This window comes from Panulirus ornatus, chromosome 5 (genome assembly GCF_036320965.1).
Source record: "Panulirus ornatus isolate Po-2019 chromosome 5, ASM3632096v1, whole genome shotgun sequence".
Classification (NCBI taxonomy): Eukaryota; Metazoa; Arthropoda; class Malacostraca; order Decapoda; family Palinuridae; genus Panulirus; species Panulirus ornatus.
In genome coordinates, this window is record NC_092228.1 from 39,047,613 (window position 1) to 39,067,886 (window position 20,274).

Sequence of the window (20,274 nt, forward strand, 5' to 3'; positions counted from 1 at the left end):
ACTTTCATAAAAATGCCACTGGCGTTTATATACGTTTTCATTATCAATCTACAGGAACATAATGCTTGCTGTATCAAAGGTACGGCACCTCTACGTAGGGATATTTTCATTTTCAACCCTGTATTTCGTTCACAGGTAAAATTACTTCATATTTTTCCTTTCTCTACAACTGAGCATGAGGGGAGACGGCTTTTTCCAGGAGAAGGAAGTTCGGGTGTGGGGTTGGGATAAATCACTTTCCACATGAAGTTTCAAATGTTCTATTTCATTATATCACTAATAATTCGAACACATAATTTATTCTAAAGTCTTGAGAGCTTAAATCAAACAGGAATATTCATTCGTCTGTTGTAGTTTGTATATCAAATGTATACATCATACAAAACGTTGCTCTATTTCTTGAGCTGTATAATGTCCATCTATCCATAACATTAATTCAAGATGTATATCCTTCATCATTATACATTATATTTCATGTATGTGGTTCGTTTCATCATCACATTTAGCAATAATATGCTTTTCGGTACACATCATCAAGGTAAAATTATTATTCATAATCTTTATGATTTAGTTTTATTCACTATACACTTACAATTTATGGAATTTGTTTTCATATAGATTTGGTAGAGGTTGCTTCAATAACCATACTTAATTACTTATATCCATACATATCAAACGTATTCAGTCTCATTTCATCTAACTATTCTTATGAGCATTTTGTAAGTTCCATTTTGAAAGTTACAAGTGGAATATATTGTTAACCTGAAATATTATATATCGCAAGCATTTTTTTTTCTATTTCAGGTACATGTTCTGTTATAGTTCTGTTATATTCTGTTATATAGAAAAACGTCGATGTTATTACAAGAAGAGAACACCCAAGTTCTCCACACATAAGCAAAAATTACCAAGCCAAACTTGATAATCATCTATGTACTTGTTTGCAAAACATGACAAGTAAAAAAGTTAAAATAATGTACACGTCAAGGAATTTAACTTTATACAAGTAAATTGAAGTATATAAAAGATCACACATACACACACACACACACACACACACACACACACACACACACACACACACACACACACTTGGGCGCAGTTTCCTGCTTAGTGAGGTAGCGCCAGGAACAGACGAATAAAGGCCTCATTCTCCCTCATCCATTCTCTAGTTGTCATGTTCAGTGTACCAACACCAACTGAACTTTCCATGGTTTACCATGACAGCTTCATATGACTTGTTCCAGCTCTGTGACAGCACGTCACATCCCATATACCACATCGCTCCATTTTGTTCCATCAGGGGATGCCCTTCACCCTCCTGAATAAACGGATCCTCAGATCTTAAAATCTCCTCCTCTCCATTTTCTCCACAGAGCATCCCTCCTCTCCTGCTCCCTCTAGTTCTGCCAGATGCCTTCTCTCTCTGCCATCTTTCCTCACTCACCCACTCCAAACCAGCACCCTGGTGAACAACCAGTCACACCACGCTCACTCTCACACACATTGTATACATATACATACATACATATATATGTATATATATATATATATATATATATATATATATATATATATATATATATATATATATATATATATATATATATATATATATATATATATATATATATATGTATATATATATTCGAGAGGGAATGTTCATATATTTACACTTACATACATGAACGCAACTGCGTCGTACGAAAATTCATATACACATAGTAAGCTCTCTCTCTCTCTCTCTCTCTCTCTCTCTCTCTCTCTCTCTCTCTCTCTCTCTCTCTCTCTCTCTCTCTCTCTCTCTCTCTCTCTCTCTCTCTCTCTCTCTCTCTCTCTCTCTCTCTCTCTCTCTCTCTCTCTCTCTCTCTCTCTCTCTCTCTCTCTCTCTCTCTCTCTCTCTCTCTCTCTCTCTCTCTCTCTCTCTCTCAACAGTGACAATTCTAGCGTATGATCACTCTACACGTCGTTACGTACGCATGACCTTTCATAACTAGTGTTGCTTCGTACAAACCTCTTCGTTATGTATGATCACTTCAGGAAAAGGTAACACAATACATTTTCATTTTGCTTAAATACTTCCGACTATAACAATAGTTCCACTATGCACCAAAATGTATCATGATTTACGTGATAATTGCTGAGCTTTGTCATGAAAATTCGCAGGACGAATTAAATAAACGTCACAACATTATCAAAACCCTTTTGCACGTAAGTCTCCATACTTCATTTCTCAGGGTTATGTCGTCTACTTGTAAAAACAAATAAAATAAATGTTTTACACGTTTCAATGTAAAGTTATGCCGTAGAAAATAACGCTCTGTAATTGTAATTGCAAAACTGCGCGAAAAATTGCAAACATCGATTTGCGGTAGATATACAACAATGATAGCAAGCTGTGCTACCCTGAGCTAATATCTATATTCGTTAGTTACTATCTCTTTCACGTAAGACAAAAAAAGATAGAAAAAAAATGTTATAAGCTTACAGGCGAATAATATAAATATATAATCTTTCATATAAAAAAGATATACTACAGTCATGTTGCCTTTGTAAAATAGATAATAATTATAAACTGGGAAAGTTAATTGTGAGAAAGTGTTATGTGTGTGTGTTTCCATCATATGAAGTCATGGAAAGGACAGATATTTGTTTGATTTTCAAAATACTTAAGCAAAATTATATGTCCTAGTTAGCGTCTACTTGTAATGATGGTCTGCATCACATACAAAATGTGGACATTTAGCAATGAAGATATCTCTTAATTACTAAAACATTACTTTATATTACTATTAAAAAATGTATTCTTACAAACGTGTCATAAATCTACGTCTTCTATCACATTACTTAGATTGTATCCATTAAGGCTTCAAAATACACATATAGTCTCACCAACGACGTACGTCATCAAAATAGCATGTATAAGTGTTATATAACATGTATGAGTGTTATATAACATGTATGAGTGTTATATAACATGTATGAGTGTTATATAGCATGTATGACTGTTATATAACATGTATGAGTGTTATATAACATGTATGAGTGTTGTTATATAACATGTATGAGTGTTGTTATATAACATGTATGAGTGTTGTTATATAACACGTATGAGTGTTGTTATATAACATGTATGAGTGTTGTTATATAACATGTATGAGTGTTGTTATATAACATGTATGAGTGTTGTTATATAACATGTATGAGTGTTGTTATATAACATGTATGAGTGTTGTTATATAACATGGGGCAAATTTAGCACAACACCATTTGTGCACACAGCACAATCTGATTCTTGGCTGGAAATAGTTTTGCACGATCTGGAAACCAAGGAATTTCCCGAGTGATCTGGAATGTGAAGTTTGATCGGTGGTTTCTTACAAGGTCATCTGCCTAAACCAGTACAGAATATTTCTTTTTCAATATATTTGACAAGATGAACTAATGCTGAGTACCAAATCTTAACAAATTCTCCCAAAATCTGAACCACCTTCAACATTTACTTATTGAAACAAAATGGAATCATATGAATGGTCAAGAAAATAGACTCATTACTTTCTGAGATCACTATCATCTCTCTCTAAGAAGCAAACAAACTGATTCTTCACGACGTGAAAAAAATCGTTGTATAGATGAGGAAGTGAGGAAGGATCAGTGCTGGGTGAACAAACGTAGGATCTATCATGACGTAAACTGACCCAACCATCTCTCCATATCTTACCCACTTGTTCCCCAGACAGACAGACAGACAGACCCCAGAGTATAGGATCAGGGGTTAGACTTGTGTATTTACCTTACGATCCTAACACAATGACGAGGGTTAGGAGGGAGGAGAGATGTGTATAGGAGGAGAGGACTAGCAAAACAGGTTTTATCATAACTATCATTACATCGAAATGTAAAACATTACTGTGGCGAAGTTTAGATTACTCTATATAACATGAATTAAACATCTTCCAGACACTAATAATATGTACTAAAGGAATCGTATGAAATGCATAAGATAAAGGTTGTATTCCACTCTAGAATACAGTTGTATGGGTAGTGTGTGTTGGGAAATATTCTTTGTGGAACTGGCGTAGGTCAAGCACGAATCTTCTGCTTGCCAGAGATAAATTGCTTGAGGTTTTCGGTGTTTTCTGCAGGCCGTCAGCGCCATCAACGTTAAAGATACAATAGCTGCCACTAAGAGAAATAAGCTAAGTTAGATTACCTCGGTAATCACATATCTTAACTTTAAAACGATTATCTTAAAGCTTACATATTCCTTCACCTCTACACATATTTACGAAAGCCTAAATAATTAAAACAAGTTTTATTTACAGGAATAGTTTCACATGTGGGTGATCTGAAAACCCAACATGGCTGACAAAATAATCCAATATAGTTCTTAGAACTTCCGAAGGATTATATTTTCTTAGCAGTTTTCTCTTCACAGATCTTGAAATAAATATCAAACGTTTGTCACTTTATCAAAATTGCATCAACACCGTCTCTAATACCTTTACTAAGATAAGAAAATACTGCAGCTGTCTTCTTCAGTACCTCCACTGAGATAAAACAATCTTTGATCTCAATGTACTCCATGCTCTTTCATACGTACTTTATCATTTACCGTTTGTATATCACTGTCGTGTTTGAGCCGCCCCCTGGATACCATTAGGATCACCAGAGGTTTGTATACAAAGTGTAAATAATGGTAGAAAACCACTTAGTAAAACCTTCCTCACCCTACTGAACCCAACTGCCATTTTCTACTGAAGTAGCGAGACGTATATATGTAATACTATGTACACTTGCTGTACGTGTACACCACAGCAGGTACTGTCGCTACAGACCCGCTGGTGTACACTGTGTTTGCATACAGGTTGAATCTAGGCAGCTTGAGTCAGTCAGCTTATGATCTAGGAAGCTTGATTGAGCCAGCTTATGATCTAGGCAGCTTGAGTGGGTCCTTTTCAGGATAAAGGGAGTTCGGTCCTCCTCAAGCCGCTGTGAGATCCTCCTTAAGCTGGCTTCGTCATCAAGTGCCACATCTTGAGCAGGTAACTGGTACAATACGAAAGGTAAACAGGTGTGGTAACTCAGCCCGCAGGAAGGCTGGAAAGTGCTGGACGCACACTTATTGATTCCCGTCAGTGTCCCGCTATACAACGTCAGTGTCCCGCTATACAACGTCAGTGTCCCGCTATACAACGTCAGTGTCCCGCTATACAACGTCAGTGTCCCGCTATACAACGTCAGTGTCCCGCTATACGACGGCTGTGTGGGGGTCGGAGAATGACCTGTGGGTGTAGTTGATGGTCGGGATGGAGACTGCAGCAGCGCGGGCCAGGTCAAGGGTCGAACTGGTCTGGTTGTATGCCGCCAGTCTGTTGGCTGCCCCTCGGCCAGCGTGCTGTCTTGCTGACCTTGCGGACGACAGAGAAGACAACGTCGGTAACCTGGGCCGAGCCTCCAGTATGGAACCTAAGTTGAGGAGACGAGGTGACTTCCTGGAGGTGAGGCGGATGTTGTGTGGCGTCGGAGGTCGAGGTGGAGCGGCGGGAATGATGTCCTCGAGTGGTGTTTCTCCCGGACGTCCATTAGGTAGTTGGCCAAGGCTGGCCACTCTGGCCCCAGGCGCGGGATCCCTGTTCACAGACGTCACTCGAAACCCGCCTTCCATGAGCACGCTGGAAGCCGTCGCTGCCTTCACAGAGTGTCTGTTTCCCGTCGCTACGGGCGTCGTCACCGACCTGGCTGGCTTGGTCATGGAACGTGAGACTGACGCGGTCGACGTGGGTAGTGTGTAGATCTCCCGGAGCAGCTCCGGCGGGAGGCGAGGGTGAGGAGGCTTTAACACTGAGTAGCGGGAACCCCACTCCTCCTCCTCTGCCGGGCCACAGATCTTGTAGGCACAGCAAGCGACGATACACAGGGCCAGCAGCGCCCCGAAGCACATGGCCGACAGTTCCATGGCCAAGACAATGTCTGGAGACGAGACAGAACACAATAACGATAACACGCTTGGATGAGCAATAGATATGTGAGATATTCTCGTAACTTCTACAAATACTACAATGTCTATATCATTATTTCATACAATATATCATATTCCTCATTCATAACTAGTGTGACTTTTAGATATGTTCTTACAGGATTTATTTCCAAACAGACAGTCATGATCAGAGTCTAATTCTGAAACATTTCTGCTCATGGATACTTTACCTCTTCATGATTGATCTTCTTCAGTTGTATTCCTCTTCCTGTTTGACTCAGTCTTCCCATTATTCCTATTTTTGAAGCTTTACTACAATCTCGCCTAATTCTGTCGTTTATCTAATTTTTCCTTTCCTTTCATCTTCCATATGGCAACCACTTCCTTGTGACAACCTTCTGTATAAATTCTCTCTTACGTCATACCTACCTAATACCTTCATCCAGTGCTCGTTAATGACTGAATACAACACCTGTTCTAACAGCCTATCAGCAGGTGATTAGATAGACGTCCTGAAAGGTGGGCACCCTACAACGCAGGATCCTGGTAGTTAACACCCACATTAACCATTTTCTTCACCAATAAATCATCAAATCAATTTCTCTCTACAGTCAAAACCATTGACTGTTATCATTAAACTCACAGTTCTTAACTATTCGAAAAATCTAATTTCCATAATCATTTCCAGCTATTGTTATTCTAATTTCCCTTTCCCGTTTGTTGCACCAAATCCCGAAATATTATTCATAGTGTAAACATTACTATCCTTCTTCTAACACTCGCCTAATTCTATAATCTATTTCCCTTCTATATCTAACATATCCACAGTGGTGATGATGTTAAATGTTAACTTACACTGTGTTAACTCCGAATTCCTCAAATGGTTTAGTCCAATAACTAAACTATCCTCACTGTGTATTTATCTTAACAAATACATAACACGTTCTCCTTACCCACAGGTATTGTATGTGTCTTTATTACAACCATTATAGAACCTATAATGTTAACTCTTCTTATCGTTCTTTTTTATTTTCAATATTCTTTTTGGTCTATATAAACTGTTCTGACTTCATATTCACTCTAAATGCAAATTTCTTCCCATAAAATCGATGTCTTTTATGTTCACTTTCAGAAGTGGGGTTTCGCAGCAGCTGAGCTGATTCTGTATCTAAATTCCTTATGCTTGTGTGAGATGTGGAACAGGCGTATGGCTGTATTATACAATAGGCTGCTGGACTACAGGAAAATGACTCTGTATCTATTGATTCTTGAAAATTCGGAGATTCAACACAACCCAACCCTGATACACTGCCCACGTGTCCTATATCCACTCTACAATATCAGTATTTTTTTCAGTGAAAACGTCGCCTGGTTGATATATAGATCTATAAAATCCTTACCTATCGGAAATGATGTATTTATTCCGTTTTTTTCTCCCCAAAATTCTTCTTTGTCTAAACTTAGCGATTGTTTAATTCTTTCTCGTCTGCCATATTCAAATTCCTTACCTTCATGTAACCTGCATTTACGAGGAGGTCTTACCTTGCCTCCTGTGTGGACGTTCCTCCCCCCACCAGGTGTGGCTGGCATGCCGTTTCCTACGTCACTAGAGTAGCGTCAGCCTTACCTTCCCACGTCACTTCGTAAGACGCAGCATTTGCGACACCTCGGTACCCGTAGCGACCAACACCGCCTCCTGCTCCTTTGCCAGCCTTGCTCCCCCTGGCACCTCCCCCAGGCACACCTGTGGAGGGGATGTGTACCACATCGGTTCTGCGTATTACTGTCCATGTGGCGGTGGTACGGTCCGGAGGGGGTGAGGGGTGAAGTGAGGGAGAAGGAGGGAGAGGGGAGGGTGTCCGTCGGTGGGGGCGAACTATGGGTTGGGGGGCTGGGGGGGGGGTCACGTTGCTTCAGGTGTCGTATATTGCTAGGTCTACGATCAGTTGGAGGAGGGGGGAGGGGTTGGTTGCGTTTAGTAATACGACATTAAGGTAAGGTCCCTGGCTGAAGGTCAGGTCCACAGTCAGGTCCACCATAAGGGTCACACTTCATGCTTTAGGGTCCACAAGTTCATATCTTTAGGGCTGTGCTCATATAGGGTCAGAGTTCACATCTAGGGTCGTTTTCTTGTTCATGACCGCAGCTCATCTTGAGAGACACAGCCCAGTTTTTAAGGTCCATGGTCATGCTCAGGGCCCCAGTTAGGGCCACACTTCAATTTTAGGATTATACGTTTATACGTTGTTATGATTTCAAGCAAACTCCACGTTTATATATATATATATATATATATATATATATATATATATATATATATATATATATATATATATATATATATATATATATATATATATATATATATATATATATATATATATATATATATATATATATATATATATATATATATATATATATATATATATATATATATATATATATATATATATATATATATATATATATATATATATATATATATATATATATATATATATATATATATATATATATATATATATCCTCCCATGTGTACATGAACTTACAATTGCAGCGTCCTGACAAAAACCAAACAATAACAAACACACACACGTCATCAGACCTGTGCCTCACTTACAACCTAATGTCTACATCAACACATCAATCCTCTATATCGCTCTCATAACCCCAGAGAAACATGACTCCAAATAACAACCTGCCATAACCCTGAGCAGCCACTCACTCCCTCACAACCAAAGTTCCGACTACACTTACCATAACCTACAACAAACACTTGACTCTCGCCCACAACACAAATAACAACACAAAGACTGTAAACAAACCAGACTTCCTCACACACTTGCCAGCGTCACATTTAGTTCAAGAGAGAAAATCCCTCGGTATTACTTGCAAATAGTTCATCATCCGCACCATTCTAAACTACGTCTCACCTGTCTGGCCTTCCATCCTGTTAGAAAACACACACACACACACACACACACACACACACACACACACACACACACACACACACACACACACACACACACACACACACACACACACACACACACACACACACACACACACACACAGAGCACGTACAACAATCATTAGGTCCTTAACAACCACAAAGATATAGCACCTACCAATACAATCTTAAGTCTAACTCTCAGTTTTCTACCCGAGGCGTCTTCAACAACAAACACTCCATAACTAACCACTAAACACTTATCAAAGATAAACACTTTACCTTTACCTTCCACATCAACAGACACGACATTCAAAAAACTCTTTTATACTGAAATGACCAAATATGCACTAAACTGCTTCCCTACCCACCCCAAACATACACCAATCCGAAACTACATACTATATATATATATATATATATATATATATATATATATGTATGTATATTTGCCCGACAAGATTGTGTAGATTAGATAAAGTCACTTGCTTGAGTAATGTTACAGGAATCATCATCAAGTTACAGGAATAATTTCGTCTCATCAGTAAATGACGAACGTCATTGTACGAAACTGAGAATGTAACAAAACGGTCAGTCCTGCGTCAGACTCGTGGCTCAGGATGTGCTCAGTCTCAGAGGAACTGACTGACTGACTGACTGACTGACTGACTGACAGGCGTCCAAATAAGTGAGGAAGAAGATGAGATAACGTGTTGAGTGTAGCCACACACCACCTGTGGTAGACCAGGTCGTACATTGATGTGTTCTCCCGTCCGTCCAGGTGGAGGTGTGTACACCAGAAACCTTAACTGCCAACGATCCACTAACTGTATGACGTCACCACAACAGGAGGCAGGAAACGCTACGTATGAACAACTAACAACCACAAGACGCAAGTTGTAATAACTCGTATCTTTAAGAGTGAATGAATTTCCCCTCCTGATTGATCACTTGTCAAGGAAAAATTCGAATGTATTGTGATCATTGTTACAAGTTAGTGGCACTAAATGGAGGTAGTTAGGACGAGTTCTAACCGAGCGCTGGGGACAAGGAAGGGAACACGGGAAAAGCCCGCGCTACAAACATCGAATGACGTCATACACAAGGTAGTTACCTCTATATTCCAACCATCGTTCAGGTAATTCCTTATAACATCAGACGATACAATTAGAAAAGGCTAAATAAACTGAGAAACCCTCAGCAGATTTAGTTATCATTCAAATCAGTAGACTTAATTATTTGTAGTTTTATTTAGTAATAGTAATACAGAGTTTAGTTATATTAGTTAAAGCGGAATATGATTTGCTTTTATGTCATGAGAGATGAGTATAATGTGGTTGATAGTTTTAGGTGAAGATACGTGCATGTGTGTATGATGAATATGTTCATGACTGTCTCAATGTATACCATGCATCAACACAGTATAAATGAAGGTGTTTGCATGAAAATGTCTTTTCCGAAGTCTCAAAAAATATAATATGCTTCATAACAAAGAATAAATGTTTGAGTAAGAAGTTTTTAGAGAGTTTAGCTTCTCGCTTGAGAATATACCTTGGTGTTTACTGAAGTTTGTCAACATAACTTCAACACCGCCTTGAAGGCACTCACACTGATATATACCTTCAGAAAGTGATGATATTCAATGGCCAGAAAGTTTACGTTATAGAGAATCATAATATACATATTGAACCCTGATAAAAAATGGGAATTTCCATTTCAATACTTTCACATTTCTTCATACAGTAAGGTACTGTTAACATGGCAGCTTGACTTAATATCATATTCTTCTTAATAATATTCACATATCATGTGTTTAGTATATCATTTTGTGACTGTCACGTGTGATCAACATTCACATATACAACAAATACTGTATGTGTGTTCACGTGACAGTGTGGTGAGTCTTGTGTGTGAAGTGTCAGATGTGTTTTGGTTCCATATATAATATATACATACATAATCTTTGTCTTGTTCATCTATTCTTTATTTCACATTAATCAATAATATCATGTCTATTTATGTTCCAGTGATATGGGCCAGACAGGGGCCCATCACTGTAAATTAAACAAAATTGTTTACTTCATTTGTTTATTAAGCAAAAAATGCATATTATTTAAACACAACAAATGCCAAACATTATTTAAAAAAGTAATTTGATTATTTAGTAAATCTGTAGTTACCAGGGATGTTCCTAGTTTACCATAAGCAATACTGACCCTTATGTCCACGATATCATACATCATGTCCACGATATCATACATTATGTCCACGATATCATACATTATGTCCACGATATCATCCATTATGTCCACGATATCAAACATTATGTCCACAATATCGGCAAATTTATCGACTTCCAAAACGCCAAACTACTTAAATTCTTCTCCGTTACTTATAAGTGTGAGATAAGCGAAAACATCGAATATAAGTTCTTTAATACATCCACATTAGCTATAGCGACTACAACGAAGTAAAGTATAACATCGAGGAATTACTACACGAGACCCTGGCTGGGGCAGACCCGCCCACACATTGTGAGGACAAGAACAGATTAAGTGATCACGAAACTTAATCTGGTCACTAGTGCACATCAGTCAACTACTTGACTCGGTACCTTAATTTTCTCTAGAATACAAGCTGTTACTAGCAAACTAACGAATAGAGTTACATATATATATATATATATATATATATATATATATATATATATATATATATATATATATATATATATATATATATATATATATATATATATATATATATATATATATATATATATATATATATATATATATATATATATGTAATATGTCAAACCTGATGACTGATTACGTATCAGTATATACAGAGGAGATAAAGAAGAACGTAAATAGTTTGGAGGATTATCATGGAAGCTGAGATCATGATGTCACTTCCTGGAAATCTGATGATTTGCTCACACAAGACGAAGTTGTGCAGTAACGAAGAATAACAAGATAACAACATTAGGAGATTTAGTGAAATATTAATATCATGAAGTCCTCAGTGAACACATACACACACACACACACACACACACACACACACACACACACACACACACACACACATACTAATATATAAACAAATTTCTTCGACTGATTTTTGTGAAAACTTTCTGTTTTTTTCAGGGTCAATTGTATTTGAATTTGTGTCAAAACAAAAACATTTCTTTGTTGTACCTGTCACAAATTTCGTTCAGCCTCAAAATTTTATTGTATAAAGATTTACCTTCCTCTCATAGTTAAGGAAAATATCATATAGTGTGTTTGTAAAACGTTTCTCTCTTTGTTAGAACAAAAACAGTAAAGACAGTTACAAAATACAGTTTGTATGATTTTTCTCAGCAATGGCTACAGTATACAATGCGAAACACCAATATAATTTGTCCCACCTCAAACTTAACACCAAAATAACTTGACTTCACTAATACATGTACGACAATTTAACTTTTTCTATCTAGAACATGAACGTCACTTATGTGTGAAATTTTACGGTAAAATTTTGAGGAATTTTCCTAGTTCATTTGAACTTTATTTCTGTGTTTATAGAAAAAAAATTAAGGGAAAGGTGAGCAAATTATTAAGAAAATTTGATCATTAGATGTTTCATGGATACAAAACTTCATAAATTATTTCTACATGTGGCATACCACTGATCTCATCAAGTTGCATTAGTTTCGTTATTTATTCTAATTTTTCGCAGATTTAATTTATCTTGAAATTCTAGAATAACATTTAATTACACTTATCACATCTTTTCCGATCCTTTGTAATTAATCGTCACTTTATGCTGACTCATTTACATGTGTTATCATATAATCAAATTAATCAATATTAAATTTTGAACAGAATTTCTAATTATATCTTCGGGAGCATTATAGATAATTTCATATATATATATATATATATATATATATATATATATATATATATATATATATATATATATATATATATATATATATATATATATATATATATATATATATATATATATATATATATATATATACATATATATATATATATATATATATATATATATATATATATATATATATATATATATATATATATCAAAACACGTAAAACTGATCTAAATTTGTACTTTAAGTCAAGACAGTTATCATGATCGCAGCTTCCATAAGATTGCTATAATCATCGTTTACCACAGGATTACCTGACATCTCTGTATAGGACACACTTTGAGGAAGATAATGACATACCATATAAGGAAGAGGTTTACGCTGTGTACAACACAACGAGGAAGCCATAGTCATGATCGAATAATTACACTTGATCAAGGATTATGGTAATCACTTCCGGTGTGAAGGATGTTACCTAAAGGGTTAATCAAAAGGGTTTGCAGTAACCGGTTCCACTATAGTCAATGTAGTAGTTAGTAGTTTATAAGCAAGCAGACAAGGTAGTCTCAGAGGATGGTACTGTGGGGGGGGAGGGTTGGGGTGGGGGGGTGGGGGGGTCATTACAGATTACCAAGCAGGGAATAAAGTGAAATGATACGAATTGGCTGAGGCTGTCAGGGTCATAATCTCATGTTAGCGTCATGGGAAAACACCAGTATGTTAGTATGAATCTTCAGAATGGACACAAAACAGCTGAAATGGAGGCAAAACAGGAGATAATGTCAATGTTAATGCAAATGTGGATTTTAGATGAAAGCTTTACGAGCGGAATAGATATTAAGGATTCTGTAACTACTTTATAGTTAGAAAGTATCTTTTCTATCTACAGTTAGAGAATATTTTTTGCTACCGATAGAAATACAAAAGATGATGCAAAGAGTTTACTTTAAATTTGACAGCTCTTATTTTTCCACCTTCTACTGAGCCATAGAAAGAATACATCTATATATAAAGCAGTTCTAAGGATGATTAAGTTTACAAATGCAGATTCAAATTCCATTAAGATGAAAATAAAGTTTAGAAGCATTATCCAGGCAGATAAGAGAAAGAATTACTTCAATACAGTAAGAATGGAATAATTTATAACCTTAATACAACAATATAAGAAAATATAACACAGGAAGCAATTATTTAAGCAAAGGTCAGTACTTGCAAATGCAAAGGAAGTACTTAGAAATATTCTACAAAAAAACTCTCACATAATTAACACACAAGTTTTAGGAAGGGTGTGGTACACGAAGGTTTAAAAGGTTTTGAAAATGGTAAATTATTTTGAAGGAAGAAATAAGCAGGATTTACATGATATTAAGATGTATTTAGTCAGATATTTTATTTGATATAGATGCTTTAATGAAAAGAATTTGACATATATCTGGATACTTCGAACCAAAGTTATATTGCAACCTATAGGTAATACATGAGAAGAACTTTACATTTACTGGAGTATATTTATGTAATAAGATATTCACACAGTGAAAGTTTCAGTATATCACTTTAATAACATCTTATGTATGGACACACCTGAATACATCTTTGAATAACAATAATACACTGAATAACACTTCATTTTCACGAATCATGAATTCACCACGAACTTGGAAACACTTTAGAACGTCACTTTGAAGAACAGAACAGTTGAACTGACGAACACTGACGGTAGGAGAACAAACTACACTATATGGAAGAAAACGAGCTGAAGGTGCACACTGTCAAGACATGTAACTAAGATATGCTATAAACAGAGATATCATTTGACTTGTACACACCTTTGTTATCCAGTATGTGTTGCCTGTTATTGAAGTTTTCCAATTAAAAAAAAAGTAAATACAAATTGTAAGACATGCCTTGAGCCCCAACAGACGTGAACGAGACATCATATCAACATCCACTGAAGTGCTAGCATCGATCATGTCAGATTTTTCCATGAACACTAGAACGGTCTCATTCTCAACAAACACAACAACATCATCTCTACAGCGAACGAAAACACACTCTAACCTACACACTCTAACCAACACACTCTAACCTACATACTCTAACCTACATACTCTAACCTACATACTTTAACCTACACACTCTAATCAACACACTCTAACCTACACACTCTAACCTGCATACTCTAACCTACATTAACCTACACACTCTAATTACAGAAGTTCATCATAAGTGCCTCTATGTTCAGGGTTAAGTCCTTAGTTATGTTGACTTAGAGTTTTATTTATAAGAATGAAAATATAATATTCTTCTCTTCCATAAAAGACACCCATGTATATATATATATATATATATATATATATATATATATATATATATATATATATATATATATATATATATATATATATATATATATATATATAATCATATGGGATGCTGCTCTTTAATTACTCAAGATAATGTTATAAGAACAGACAATGCTGGAGAAGGCGTCATTATAACAGATTATTCGTAGTATAACAATACAACCCTTGTTTACCCAGATGGTTATAAGACTATTATTATTTACAGTGACAAAATCTGAGAAAGTCGAATCCTTGCCATAAAGATTGTATTATTTATATCTTCAGTTATTTACATATTCCTCAGCAATATGGTTTACATCCATTCCTGTCACAGTGCCTCACTAACTTTGTTCTTACTGAGCATCAAGTGATATCTTGATTAGAATTAGAATATTATTTACGTGTCAAGAAACCTAGGCGTCGGGTCATACTTCATTTATATGCCACAGCATCATGATCGTAAACCTCAATATCAACTCACTCTGCAAGTGGACTAATTATCTAGTCATGATCGGTGTCAGTTAGCCAGATAATAAAACCCGAAATCTCAGGAAAATGAAACTTAATAATGTAAATAAGCAGCTAACGCTCAGGCAAATGTGTTATGACTCGGAGTATGAGCTAAAGTGATGGTTTCTATCTTCATGCAGACATATTGCTATCATCACTGCCTCTATCATGCAACATTATACTGCTTTCTTCACTGCCAATAACTGGCTCAGCAGTTTCCTGGGAATCTTTACTGGTTGTAAGATGGATCACTGAAGCTTGTAGCACGAAGCAGTGAACTTTTTCTGGACTGCATACAGTGAAAAACGAGAACTTGTAGTTGTTTTTCGATACAGTGAAAATGTGTGTGTGTGTGTGTGTGTGTGTGTGTGTGTGTGTGTGTTGTGGCCAAATCACGTCACTTCCGGCCCACATCAAGTAGCAAGTCAGACTAACCCAAGTTTTGGATAGGCGATGACTTTAAGTTGTACTTGTGTGAGTGTGGGAACTCCAGTGTTGTGAGTGTGGGAACCCCAGTGTTGTGAGTGTGGGAACCCCAGTGTTGTGAGTGTGGGAACCCCAGTGTTGTGAGTGTGGGAACTTCAGTGTTGTGAGTGTGGGAACTTCAGTGTTGTGAGTGTGGGAACCCCAGTGTTGTGATTGTGGGAACCCCTGTGTTGTGATTGTGGGAACTCCAGTGTTGTGAGTTTGGGAACTCCAGTGTTATGAGTGTGGGAACTCTAGTGTTGTGAGTTTGGGAACTCCAGTGTTATGAGTGTGGGAACTCTAATGTTGTGAGTGTGGGAACTTCAGTGTTGTGAATGTGGGAACTCCAGTGTTGTGAGTTTGGGAACTCTAGTGTTGTGAGTGTGGGAACTTCAGTGTTGTGAATGTGGGAACTCCAGTGTTGTGAGTTTGGGAACTCTAGTGTTGTGAGTGTGGGAACTTCAGTGTTGTGAATGTGGGAACTCCAGTGTTGTGAGTTTGGGAACTCTAGTGTTGTGAGTGTGGGAACTTCAGTGTTGTGAATGTGGGAACTCCAGTGTTGTGAGCTTGGGAACTCTAGTGTTGTGAGTGTGGGAACTCCAGTGTTGTGAGTGTGGGAACTTCAGTGTTGTGAGTGTGGGAATACCAGTGTTGTGACTGTGGGAACCCCAGTGTTGTGAAAATATGTAGGTGACATCAAACTCTCCCTAGGTTGTAGAGAAAGGAGGAAAGACAAACAAGAGAGAGAGAGAGAGAGAGAGAGAGAGAGAGAGAGAGAGAGAGAGAGAGAGAGAGAGAGAGAGAGAGAGAGAGAGAGAGAGAGAGAGAGAGAGAGAGAGAATAAGGGAGGCAGAGAAAGAGAAATAGAGGATATATATATATATATATATATATATATATATATATATATATATATATATATATATATATATATATATATATATATATATATATATATATATATATATATATATATATATATATATATATATATATATATATATATTTGATTCATATTGACAGATTGGAGGGATACTGAATTACAGACAGAGAGACAGAGAGTAAAGGATAAACTTCCAAAACAAACACAGACAAAAAAAAGGTAAGAAACTTGAGAGAAAGAGGAAAGTACACGAGAGAGAAAGTGGCAGACTAGTTAGGGAGAGAAAGTGGCGGACTAGTTAGGGAGAGAAAGTGGCGGACTAGTTAGGGAGAGAAAGTGGTGGACTAGTTAGGGAGAGGAAGTGGCGGACTAGTTAGGGAGAGAAAGCAACGTTAGGGAGAGTTCAGACCTGGAGGCATCTATATCATTGCTACTGCCATCCCCTCTAGTGGCAGGTGGCTACATCTTCCAGTCCATGTCTTCCAGCATCTATGGAAGACAGTCTCCCAATCTTACAAACTTCCAATATGGCTGGAGAAGGATCAGATGTAACACATAACACCTCTATATACACGCCCAGTTCAACGTATGGGATCAGGTATAGCTTTTGCTTTGGAAATAAATATGATAATACTGTTAAGACGTTCAGTCAGCCGGCCATACATCTATTTGCTGCAGAAGAAAGCTGTTTTCAGAGAAGGAACAGACACACACGACACTCAGAGCATAACACATCTTCTCTAAACACAACACAAAGGTTATTCCCCCAGGCTCCAGTATATACAACTTACAAATACAACCTCTACCACCAGTGTAACCAATAATCCATGTAGATGAATTCTTTGCATTATTTATGTGTATTTAGATTTGCCAAGATCACACAGTGAAGGAATGGCTTCCAACAAACTCATATAAAAACAAATTCTCATGAAAATAATTGAATTTACCAAAAGAAAATTCTGACACGATTAATACTTTATGTATTTCCCAATAAAACTTATCTCTAGTTATATTTTTCTTGAAACATTGGCTTCACAAATGACTTTAATTCGTACATTCCATTTCTTCGTTATAAAGAGTGAGATCTCTCATTCTCACACTCAGTTTTGAAATATCTTTATGCTACTGAACAATTCTTTTCATTTCCATAATCTAATTCAAAATATATTTAAAACTAATAGATAGATAGATAGATAGATAGATAGATAGATAGATAGATAGATAGATGGATAGATAGATAGATAAATAACTTGATAGATAGATAGAGAGAAATAAAACTAAATAGATAAACTGTAAAAAGAAACTGAGTGGTAGTGGAACGTGGGTGGTGATGTCCGTAGAGTTTTTTCGGAAATTTGAAATTTTCATATTTTACTTTTGGAAGGATATGTTTCCACTATATCTACGCTGCATACATTCCATCGATAAATGAACAGATAGATACTTAAACAAATAGATAGAAAGATAGACAGATAGAGATATAGATTGACTAAAATAGATATTTAAATAATGATTTATCGATAAAGAAAACGTGTACTAGTGTAACATGGATGGTGAACTCCGTAGAGTTTATCCCAACTTTTAATTTATCATTATTTACTTTTAGATAGATTTATTTCCTCTATATTTACGTTATTTGTAGAATTCATAGAATTTTCTAGAAATAACATTTAAATATTAGTTTAAGATAATTTGTTCAGTTGATATTTCATGAGAAGCTGTGAGATGTCTGGCCCTGAACATAATTCTCAGATAAGATGAACCATATTAGAAATACAATTTACTTCTTCCTTGTGGATTTTATAAACGATAATCAATTCCAATGCAAAGAACATGGAGTGAGAGGCTTCACATCATTACAATATGTATTCAATAGTTTAGGAACTTTACATTTACGAATATTTTACATAAACCGTCGTAGTAAAGTTACGAACCTGGGGGAATCAGCTTCAGCTATATAATAATCACACCTCATAACAATGAAAGAAAATGGTGAATGGTAAGAAGAGAAGGTGCGAGTTGTGGCCATGAAACTATTCCCCCGAAGAGGAATGTCTTCTTGGCTCTCACTCTATCTTGACTTCATTATCATTAACCAACTTGTTGCTAAAGATAACACTGACTGAGGGAAAATGTAAACACCTTCAAACAGCTAGATGTGTGATGGTCTCCATGTAGTGTATACAGACGAAACATGACGTAAACTAAGGCTACTAAATTCATTGAGAGCAAAATATATATATAAAAAAATATATATATATATGGATATAAACATTAACATTCAGAGAATACGTGACACTAAAGAACAAAGAACAGCAAGAACAAATACACTGCTACTGATTCTAAAGTTACTAACGTATGAGAAAGACACGCAAAGCAAACACGAAGTAGACGGTGCCCACACTTCACATACCACACACATACTCTCATATGTGCCCATTTTGCATACTCACACAACGTAAGATAATAACTTCTGCCAACAAACCTTGATGTCACACACACACACACACACACACAGACACACACACACACACACACACACACACACACACACACACACACACACACACATGATATACCACGAACCCATTTTCATTTCAGCAAGCCCCTGCCTCCCTCCACACGTTTTCTTAACGTCACAACACCAGGAACCAAACTTCTCCAAACAATAACATTAATGTTCTACAAACTTGAGAAAGTTCTTGTTTTCTCCGTTTTCTCTGACACAGATAACTTTGTTCAACACATCTATCCTAACGTGAGATGTTTATGTGCGAGGTAGATAAGGGTATTTGACCATAATTCGCCAAAAATGATAATGATGCTCAAATTCAAAAACTTCTTCAAGAGTCTGTCAATGATGTGAAAAGAACTTTGACAACGTTAACCCCTGTTGTCATCCACATGACAACAGACTCGACACAGCTCTATAGATGACCACACACGACTGGAACTGCTGACTGTAACACTGACAATGTCAGCACATATGTTGGAAAGGATCACAATGTTGCGCGAGATCAAGTATATTCCTATGAGTCCACGGCGAAAATGAAACACGATAAGTTGCCAAATGCATTTGGGAACTTATCGTGTTTCATTTTCCCCGTGGAAATTTTATGTCTGCGTAAGACCAAAGATGTGGCAGATGAAGATCAATTAAAAGAAGTTATATAGGCTCTTACAACCATAACAGATGTTACAACCCTTGTCTTCAAAAACGTCATAGTCTTCAGTTGTAGAGAAACGTTC

At 36.5% G+C, this 20,274-nt stretch overlaps 1 protein-coding gene across 2 annotated transcripts in view; it reads right to left on the minus strand.

Annotated features, from left to right (window-relative positions):
* The window catches only part of LOC139748675 (uncharacterized), a 115,077-nt gene that overhangs the window by 32,436 nt on the left and 62,367 nt on the right, over positions 1-20,274 (minus strand). Inside the window, exons 3-4 of one of the 2 annotated variants that reach the window (XM_071661958.1) lie at positions 7,608-7,724; positions 1,807-5,973 (exon numbers count right to left, since the gene is read on the minus strand). The exons of the other annotated variant lie outside the window; for it this stretch is intronic. Coding sequence (XP_071518059.1) covers positions 5,252-5,973; positions 7,608-7,724 — 839 coding nt within the window. The 3' untranslated portion in view covers positions 1,807-5,251. Of the gene's footprint in view, positions 1-1,806; positions 5,974-7,607; positions 7,725-20,274 lie in introns of those variants that run through there. 2 annotated transcript variants of the gene reach the window in all.